The sequence below is a fragment of the Lynx canadensis genome, chromosome E3 (genome assembly GCF_007474595.2).
Source record: "Lynx canadensis isolate LIC74 chromosome E3, mLynCan4.pri.v2, whole genome shotgun sequence".
NCBI classification, from domain to species: domain Eukaryota; kingdom Metazoa; phylum Chordata; class Mammalia; order Carnivora; family Felidae; genus Lynx; species Lynx canadensis.
The window spans coordinates 9,612,119-9,622,557 of record NC_044318.1 but is presented as its reverse complement, the minus strand read 5'-3'; the positions used below and the strand labels follow the sequence as shown (position 1 = coordinate 9,622,557).

The window sequence follows — 10,439 nt, the reverse complement described above, 5'->3', positions numbered from 1 at the left end:
ATAGGGCATTATTTACCAAAAAGTTAGGGGAGGGCAAACGAGGCAGGATATGGTGGACAAGGTTCTCGGCAGGCCGGGTCAGTTTTCGAGCAGAAAGCAGACTTCAGAGAAGGGGAAAGCTCGGGAGTGCAGACTTCTATGTCGCGTAGCCTGGTGCAAGGGCTCTCAGGGGAACCCAGGACAACTGTGAAATTCGGTTTTAGGCTGAGAATCCTAGAGCAGAGATCCCATGGACCAGGTCAGGATTAAGTGTCCATCTAATCAAAGCTGGCCAACAGTGCCAGCCAAGAGGAGCCCTAAGGAGACGCGACAGCTAAATACAAGGGGGAATCCTGGATGGGATCCTGGAACAGAAAAAGGACATTGGGGCGGGGGCGGGGGGGGGGGGGGAACAAAGGAAGTCTGAAAAAAGTACAGACTTTAGTTAATAATGGCAGCTCGGGGCACCCGGGTGGCTCAGCCAGTTGGGCGTCCGACTTCAGCTCAGGTCATGATCTCACGGTTTGTGAGTTCGAGCCCGGCCTTGCGCTCTGTGCCGACAGCTCGGAGCCTGGAGCCTGCTGCGGATTCTGTGTCTCCCTCTCTCTCCGCCCTGTTGGTGCATTAATTGTAACAAACATACCACGCTAACATAAGATGTTAATAATAAAGGCGACTGGCTGGGTATATGGAAACTCTTGGTACCGTCTCTACAATTTTTCTATAAACCTAAAATTATTCTTAAAAAAACATTTCTCTAAAGGCAGTTGTTGGATGTAAGTTAAGAACTCACAAATTCCTCCCAGAAACGATCATTTTGGTGCCTGCCATGTGCCAGGTGCACGAACAAGTGATTTATTTGTGCTTCTTCTTTCATTCCTCTTGTCCGTGCCAGGAGCTGGGTAAGATCTGCATTTTATAGATGAGGAGACTAAAGCGCAGAGACGTCAGATAACGTGCTCACTGTCACACAGCAAGTTTAATGACACACGAACGACTCACGTTCAGGTCTCTCCGCCGCGAAGTTCGTGACAGAGCTCGGCAACATTGCCTGAAAAATCCCCAAACTTTGAACAGAACCTGGCCTGACACAAGCTTCAAGCAGTCCACGAGCCCAGATCAGTGATAAAAACATGTACTTTCCAATTTGCCCTACCTTTAGAAGTTAAAAAAAAAAAAAAAAAATCCATAAAATATCAGGGAAAAAACCCCAAGTTGAAAACCACAGGAAATCCCAAACGCGGACAACACCGAATGCTGGTGCGGATATGGGATAACGGGGGCTCGTGGACGTGGACGTGGCCGATGGAAAGGCAAAGTGGGGCAGTCACTCTGGAAGACAGGGCGGTAGACTGAATATGCGTCCCCTCCGTCAAATTCGTGTGCTAGAACCTAACCCCCAGTGTGATGGTATCTGGAGGTGGGGTCTTTAGGAGGTGAGTAGGTCCAAGAGCGAGCCCTCATGAAGGTATTATGCCCTGATAAAAGAGGCCCCAGAGAGCTCCCTCACCCCTTGTGCCACATGAGGACAGCCATCTAGGAACAGGAAACAGTACCCTGATTCTGCTGGCACCTTAATCTTGGACTTCCCAGCTTCCAGAACTGTCAACAATAGATTTCCGTTGTTTTTAAGCCCCTGCCACTGACCCCCCCCCCCGACCCCGCGCATCTATGGCATTTTGTTATAGCAGCCACATAGGACTGACACAGTCTGGCGGTTTCTCACAAGGCTAACACGGGCTCACGTATGACCCCAGGCATTTACCCCAGCGAACTGAAACCTTGTGTCCACACAAAACCTGCACGTGAATGTTTATAGCAGCTCCATTAATAACCAGCAAAAACTGGAACCAGACAAATGTCCTTCAATAACCAAGTAAACAAACCAGGATACATCTATACGAGGGAGTGTTATTCGACGATCAAAAGAAATGAGCAAGCAAGTTACAAAAACCCACGGAGGAACCTTAGATGCGTTTTGCTAAGCGAAAGAAGCCGGTCTGAAAGTACGACATACTGTAGGATTCCAACTAACTGGGACATTATGGAGAAGGCAAACTATGGAGACGGTAGAAAGATCCGTGGTTGCCAGGGGTTGAGGGAGGGGGAAGGGTCAGAAGGTGGGACAGAGGTTTTTCCGGGTGGTGAAACTATTCCGTATGATACTATCATGGTAGACAAATGATATTATGCTTTTGTAAAACTTGCAGAACTGCCTACCACAAAGAGAGACCCCTACTGTCAACTACGGACTTTAGTTAGTAATATCACTGTGGGTCATCAAAGAGTCGCATGTGCTACTGACGGAGCCAGCTAGGAACCCCCGAAAGAGTCCATTTTTTAAAAGATACAGCATATAATTTATTAGTGGTAGATGATCCATAGTCCGACAAAACTCTACAACAACGTAGGAATATCATCTGACTCCCTTGATATTTACAATCTCAGGAAAAATAAGGCATGGTAAGTAGCAGAGAGCAGAAACCCACACTGAATTTGATCATGAGAAAGTCATTCCATCCAGAAAACGTAAGAACTCTAAAATCATCATGCTGTGTACCTTACACTTCTACAGTGCTGTATGTCAATTATATCTCAATAAAACTGACAATGGAGGGGGGGCGGGGGAAGCTTCCACACCAGAAGGTCGCTCCCTTACGGTGTCTCACTAAAAGTTATGATGCAGAAGTTTAGTTAATGCCTAAAAGTCATTCTCAATCTTGATTTTAGTTTCAACAAGAAACTTTCCGAGTGTTTCAACATCTCCAAGTGAGGAAGAATGACAGGTGTTACCATCCATATCTCCAAGGAATGTACCTTAAATGGTTCAGAGACGAGAACCGTCTACTGTCTCTGAGAGGCTGGTGTCCACAGCAGGAAAACGCTGTCTGACTTGCAAACTGGATATGGAAGTTGTCGATGGGAGAAGAGGCGGGCCACGAGGTCATTCCCATTTCCGGAAGTCTGTTTCCCTGCCCACAACCACAGTTAAATCACCACCGGCAAGGAGTGACATTCAGATTCTGCATCGTAAAAACAGGGTCACAGCAGCAACAGAAAAAGTTATCAGCACTCGTAAAATGTGGAAAATGTAACATGAGATTTCTGCGGGCTTTAAAGGGAATTAGCACACGCAAACCAAAAGGGAACAAAAGCAAAAAAACAAAAACAGAGCACACATCTGCTTTTCATCTGCAAACAGTCGTCAAAGCAAGGAGCACGAGGGCCGAGTTAAGTGGAGTGTCCCAGCGTTTAGAAATCCTACCTCCGGAGTCCTTGGTCAACCGAAGCTAAGCTCTTTGAGAAACTTTTAAGAAATAGACATAGGACGGTACCCATGAAATCCACATGATGTCGGAACCTAAATTGTTTCAGGATTTCTGCTGTTTTTAGCAGTGGTTCCAATGTCATCTAAGGAATATTCCTGTGTAAATCCTCCACTTCCAGTTCCCACATGCTTTCGTGGATGGGGTTGTCGGAAAGATCGGTCATCTTCACGGCCTGAAGGCAGGGCTCAGGGCTGCACGCCTGGACCACTCCCATCACCATCACATACTTTCCTGGAAGAAGAAAAGCCCATGGTGATGTTCACACCGATACAAAAACAAACACAAAACGGAGACCCCGTCCTTCAGGGAGCTTAATTTTATCAGAGAGGCAAATTAGAGACAAAAAAGTGGGGGGGAGAGTAGAAATCAAAATGCCAAGGCAGTCAGTGATCGATCGATCTAGTATACACATAGACAATAGATGTATATCTATTTACATACATATATACATACATAGACAGTAAGTTCAACATTTGACGTGGATGATGACACCTGTATCTTCTTTGGCTCCTGGGTTAAAAATGTTGTAACAAAATTCAAGCGAGCTACCATCACGCGCAAAAACAATTACGCCCAAAGGATGGAAGAGACTCCCATCCCAGGATGTTCTGAGGCAGGGGCAACCCCCCCTCCCCCACCCAGCTTTTCTCTTATGTCTGTTTCTTGCCCAAACGCTACAGGGTATGTGGCTGGTCTCCGTGCACAGGGCCAGTCCAGTCCTCTTTCTGCAAAGACACGCCCCCGACAGCCACAAAGTAAATCCAACGGTCCGTTGATGCCAAAAGAGCTCAGCCGGCCGCAGTACCCTTCCGTGCCACCCTGTTGTTCCAACTGCCCGGGACCAATCCCTGCCACCGGCCGGGCACATCCCAGCAAATCAACAAGAGAGCAAATGAACAAGAGAGTGGGTCGCCATCGGGACGATCTAATGACATATGAACCACAACTCTTCCCGTTCCCTTGGGGGAAGTGGCTCTCCTTGAAAGCAAAACTTGGCCAGTCCGAACCACACACAACTCAATTGTGTAAAAAACCCCAAACACAGCAGGAAGGGCAGGCTCTCTGCCAGCCCCCAATGCGTGCCCCTGCGAGGCTGCTTTGATCGCAGGGCTTCTGAGTTTGCAGGCAGGCCCCAGGGCTCTGGCTGAAGGAAGCCTGGCAAGCAGACGCCTGCCTCTCTGGGGTTCTACCCCTTGCACGATGGGTTTAGGTTTCTCTGAACCCACCTCCAGATGCCACCGGAGCGAGCCACGTGGGAATCCTCGGTGACAGGGGCCAGTTCTAAAACTACACTTTGCCGATACCCTCTGAATAATTCTAACGCGCCGGGAGTCACAGAACCCTCAGAAAAAGAATGACTGAAGACCCGAGGCAAGATGACCATGACCATGCCCATGCCCAACCAGGGGAGGTTAAGAGGAAATCTACACGAAGGGACACACAACTAAGTGGACGAGCTCACTGGTGTGAGCCCTCCCCCTGAGTTGAGACAATCCGGGTTCGTAGTGTTCATTCTACCCACACCCCCCTCCTCTCCCCTTCCAGCGGCGTCTCTCCACGGTCTCCTTACTCCTTCGCCACCATGCCCGCCCCCTCCTTTCCATTAGGCCTTCATCCTCCGCCCTGGACCCCTTCGATGGCTTCTACTCCAGACTCTCTCCAGCCACTTCCTCTTCACAACCACCCCCACCCTGCTGGTGCCAAGACTGTTTTTCTCAAACAAAGCTCCAGCCTCCACACACTTCCATTTCTTATACTTGTCACATGTCGTGAAACCTTCTGATTGTTTGCCCGTTTGAAAATGCTAAAAAAAAAAAAAAAAAAAAAAAAAGCCCAAACATTTTCAGCTCACAGCCCTCTGAAGAGGCAGCAGCCTGTAGTTTGCTGACCCTGTGCTAGAGTAATGCTACAGCGAGGAGGGCAGAACGAGTCTGAAGGATGGGGCAAGGTCAGGTGAGGGGAGAAGGGAAAAGGAGCACTTCATAGTAACAATAATCGCATTTTTTTGAAACCTCACGAGGAGCCAGGCACGACGGTAAGGCCTTCTTTTTTTTTTTTTTAACTGGATCCACACAACAGGCCCCTTTTTGACAAAGGCAGGACAGATCCAGAAAGGTTAAGCACTCCAGGCAGCTCGGCTGGAAAAGAGCAGAGCCAAGAATTCAACCTAAGTATAAAGATACAGTGGTCCAAAAGACCCATCCCGGCCCTCCAGTAGTCAGGCCTACTGGTTCTCAGGAGTGTGGCCCCAAGGCCATCCATATCGGCAACACCTGGGAGCTAGTTAGTGCAAATTCTCAGTCGCGGGGGCGGGGGGTTCTGTCGGTTAAGGTTAAGCATCGACTCAGGCTCAGGTCCTGATCTGTTCCTGAGTTCGAGCCCCGCCTCAGGCTCTGTGCTGACAGCCCAGGGCCTGGAGTCCGCTTCGGATTCTGTGTCTCCTTCTCTCTCTGCCCGCCCCTACCCCCCCCAACCCCCCCAACCCCCCCCCCCCGCTAGCGCGCTCTCTCAAAAATAAACAAATTAAAAAAAAAAAAAAAGAAATGCAAATTCTCAGCCTCACCCAGACCTATAAAAGCTCAGAGGGTGGAGGCCAGATACGAGTCCGAACAAGCCTTCGGGGTGCGTTTGAGCTGATTTAAGAGGCAAACATTAAAGAACGACAGCCTAAGGCAGTTCCGCGAAGGAGGCGCAGCAGAAACCTCTCCAAGAGTCTAGACTTTAGGGATGAACAGAGGCTGTCCGGTACAGGGTTTTCCAAAACCTGATGGGGGAGAAAAATCCCCTGTGGGCAAGGGCCTTGTTACAAACACTGACGCCGGGGGTCCCTCCACCGCAGATTCCGACTAGGGGACTCCCTGGATCCGAGCGTCTACGCGGGGTGCGGGCGAAGGTTACCAGCAGGTCCGCTTGACTGCGGGGGTGGGGGGAGGGGGGCGGGGCGGGGGACCGGCCAGGCCCCGCCCCCAGCGGCCCACCTCCGGGACCCGCCCCGCGTTCCAGTCTTGCCGTTACCTGGGGCCAGGCAGGGCCGCCCGCGCGGGACCCGCTCTAGGCCGCGCACCACGAAGGCCCCGCTCGGGTCCCGCAGCCGCGCCTCGCCGCCGCCCGCCGCCAGCACCGAGCCCTGCATCCACACGGTCACCAGCTCCAGCGGCTCGCGGCCCGCCGCCGCCCGCGACAGCCGCCACGCGCCCGGGCCGCCCTCCGCGTCGCGCCGCAGCTGCTCGGCCAGCACCTTGAGCGGCGGCGACCGCGGCAGCCGCACAGCCGCTGGGCCGCCGCGGGCGAAGGAGTCCGCTGCCCTCACAGCCGCCGCCGCCATGCTTCCCCACCTCCGCTTTCCCGCCAACTTTGATAGGCAGCGGGGCGGGGGCCGTGGCCACCAATCAGGGGGTGTTCTGGCGGAACGGAGCAATCCTCGGCGTCGGGAGGCGGGGCTTCCCAGCCGGGCGGCCTCCACCGGTCTCCAGGAGTGCGCATGCGTACGTCAAGTAAATAAACGTCCCCAAGCAGGTGGGTGGAGGGATGAAGCGACTCACAAGAGAATAAATACTTGGAGGGAGGTAAACAGCTTCTTGTTTCGACGCATCTCAAAACTTGATGTCTATGCCTGTCACCCGAGAATGTTTTCATCTTTACATCACCTTGCGTGGTAGGATTACTCCGAAGTTAAGCAATACTAGTTAATCCTGGAAGGAATAGTAGCATGATGAGGCCATGTTTATTGGGAGTGATAAAGAATCGAGTCACGAGAGAAGGCTGGGAAGAGGGACAGGGACAGCTGGTAAAAGTGACACTTTTATTACTATTTTCATGATATTTTAATAACAATAATTTAAAACTTAAAATACGTTGTTCACAAAATAAATGAACATTCATTGTAGAAAACTTGCAGAAGAAAATCTGGAATAATAAAAAAAAATGTAAAAATCACTTCGAGATATCCACTGTTAACTTTTGGGTGTATTAGCATCCATATGTTTGACCTACAAATAATGTTTTCTGTATTTTTTTCACTTAATAATGACATTTCCCCATATCAACAAATACCCATTGCGGCCTCGCGAATGACTTCATGATGTTTCATTTGTCAGATCACCTGTTTAACCAGTATTCTACAGTTGGACTTTAAGACCACTTCCAACTTGTCATTGTGTAAACTCACTACTGTGAACCTACTTAGAGCTGAATCTTTGTACGCGTTTCAGATAAATTCTTAGAAATGGAATTCCTCCCTAAAAAAGGGTAGGTCCCCAGTGAGCAAAATCCACAAATCCTTAACCAGGCAAATCCTTAAAGTCAAGACTAGTCCTTAGGAGACTTTGTACTCCCAGGGCTCCTGCAGTACAGAGGGTACTGTATATTCAGCAAGAGCTCGATCTTTCTAAAGCAGTTAAGATGTACTGAGCCAGGCCCTGTCCTAAGAGCTTTGCAGGGAGAGTTCCATGGACTCCCACACCCTGTAAAGACTGTGTTCTACACAGATAAGGAAACAGACTCATGAAAGCTATGTGACTTGCCCTTGGCCTCTCTGCTTGTAGCCTCTGTGGGATCCTGGCCTCTACACCTCCACTCTGAGCTGTAATATAACCAGGCTGCTGGGCTGAGGAGGGAGCAGGCACATTAGCCAATAGAGAATCCAACCCTTCCCGTCTGGTGGGTCCCCAGTGCCTTCCCCTGGGCACCTGAACGCCAGAGAAGTGATGGTAAAGGGAGCTGGGGTAAAGGGAAAGGCCCCTAGGCAGCAGGCACTACACGTGCAGGGCCCAGAGAGGAGACAGCAGGAAGCAATGGAAACACTGCCAGCATTTCAGAATGGCTGGGATACAGAGTGCAAAGGCAGGAGTGGGCATAAACGAGGCTGTACCCACATAACCTCATTCCTTACGCTCGTTTCTCAGGAGACAAAAAGGAGGTTCAGGCCAATGACAGGCCTGTGAGGGGGAGAGCCAGGATTCAAATCCAAGTCCATCCAATCCCAAACTTCATGCTCTTGAACCACTCGTGTCATCTCACTGTCCTTCCTGGTGCCCACCCCCCCCACCCCACCCCGCATCAAAGATGCCTCGTCACCTTTGCTTGTGCTGTCCTTGGCCTGACGTGCGTTCCCCCAAACTCTCCCAGTTGAAACCTGGCCCAGTCACCAAGTGCCTGCCCCCACCAAACCACTTTTATTCCGGGAGACGTTGTTGAGCTAATTTTTCAAGTCAGTTTCTCCCTTCAAGATCCGTTTGCGATCGTAATCTGGGGTGTCTTTTGACATTTGGGGCTGGGTAAGTGTGTATTGTGGAGGCTGTCCTATGTGTACCGTAGGACGTGGGGCAGCATCCCTGGCCTCCACCCACTAGATCCCACTATGCCCTCCTATAGTTGTGACAACTGGAAATGGCTTCGGACATTGCCGATGCCCGCCCCTGCCCACCCCCCAGAAGAGCGACTTCCTCGAATCTACACGATTCACCGCACTCTGTCTTGACTCGGAAGTACTTGAATCTGTGTCTATCTCAGCAGCTCTGCCAGGGACCCAAGCACAGATGCCAGCAGCGGCCAGGCAGGGAACCTGCTAGAGCAGTGAAAACCTGGCCTCCGTGTGGCCCAATAAACGGGCTGATCAAACTCAGCCCGTGGCTGCCACGCAGGAATGTGGGCCCACTGTTGCCAGATGTGATTTCTCAAGACATCGTAACGTATGATCGCCACATTAAAAAAAAAAAAAAAAGTCGACAATGTATTCAGTGCTTAACAAATAAAAGCTGTCTGTGGTGGACTCTGGTCCGGGGGCAGCCAGTCTGCAGACTTGGCCTCTGCAATGCAAGCGTTTCTCCTTAGTACCCAGGTGGCTGGCGTGGTAACTGATGGGCAGGCAGCCCCTTGGAACCTCCTGAAAAAGATCTAAGGCGCTGCTGCATTTTGCCAGCTTCCGGGGTTGCAAAAGCCACGTCTGAAAGCACCATCGTGAGCAGGCCGACGGGTCTGGTAACACACACTGGGTGAGCCTGCCCTCCATGGGAGATTATCTCCCTCCCTACCCGTCACCCCCTCATCCTGGGCCTTGAGCAATCCCCTGTGCCTTTAGCAAACAAAGCAAGATCAAAGACCCTTGGAAGGGAATTTCCTGCCACCTAAGGACAAAGGTAAGACAAGGGGAATTCTAGGCCTTGACCTCGCATTCAGCCTACCCATTCACCAGTTCTCAGGCAGATCGGGCTAAAATGCTTCTGGTTGCCAGGAACAAAGACCGAACCCTCCCGCCCCCAGAAAAGAAGTTTATTCTGGAAGGTTGTCCACGCAGTAACATCTTCAAAACAGCCATAGTTGTTGTTAGCTGAGCGTTTCCTATGTGCTAAGCACCATGCCAGGTACTTCTGGGGCAGAGTCTCAGCGAGGGAGTCGCCTCACGACAGCGCTAAGAAGTAAGTGCGTTTCTTAAGTCCGTTTTACAGATGAAGAAACTGAGGCTTGGAGAGGTGATGTGACCTCCCCCACCCCCACCCCAAAGACCACACAGCTAGTAAGAGGTGCAGCCCTCCCAGGTGTCTTAATAATCAGGTCCCCAGATGAGGGAGACTTTTACCCACTATCCTGGGTCATCCGGGGAGCAATTCCCTGGGGGATTAAAAAAAAAACCAAACAAACCAAAAATGAAAAAACAGTTCTATCAAACAAATCTTGGGGGCACCTGGGTGGCTCAATCGGTTAAGCATGCAACTTCAGCTCAGGTCATGATCTCACAGTTTGTGAGTTTGCGCCCCGTGTCTGGCTCTGTGCGGACAGCTCAGAGCTGGGAGCCTGCTTCGGATTCTGTGTCCTCTCTCTCTGCCCATCCTCCACGCGCTCTCTCTCTCTCTCTCTCTCTCTCTCTTTCTCTCTCTCAAAAATAAAACCATTAAAAACTACAAAAAGCTTTTAAAAACCCAAATCTTGTAGTTAATGAGACGCACGCCAAAGGAAGCAGGTGAGGGGGGCAGTGTCTAGATGTCTCCAGCTTACTGTGAAACGTAACAAAGGGGAAGGTGGTCTGCGGGGCAGGTAGAGGGGAGGACAGGTGGACAGACACGCAGTAAGGTGAGTAAACTCCAGAAGTTCTGGTGCTGGGCCAGCCCTGCAGAAGGGTCCTACGGTTGGGGG

General features: G+C 50.9%; 1 protein-coding gene across 1 annotated transcript; it reads right to left on the bottom strand.

Annotated features, from left to right (window-relative positions):
- Positions 1-1,870: 1,870 nt before the first annotated feature.
- RMI2 (RecQ mediated genome instability 2) lies at positions 1,871-6,645 on the bottom strand. The gene is made up of 2 exons (XM_030300601.2): positions 6,324-6,645; positions 1,871-3,539 (listed from the first exon to the last, which is right to left on the bottom strand). The coding sequence occupies exons 1-2, from the start codon at positions 6,631-6,633 to the stop codon at positions 3,391-3,393; spliced, it is 459 nt and encodes a 152-aa protein (XP_030156461.1). The 5' UTR covers positions 6,634-6,645; the 3' UTR covers positions 1,871-3,390.
- Between the last annotated feature and the right edge of the window lie 3,794 nt (positions 6,646-10,439).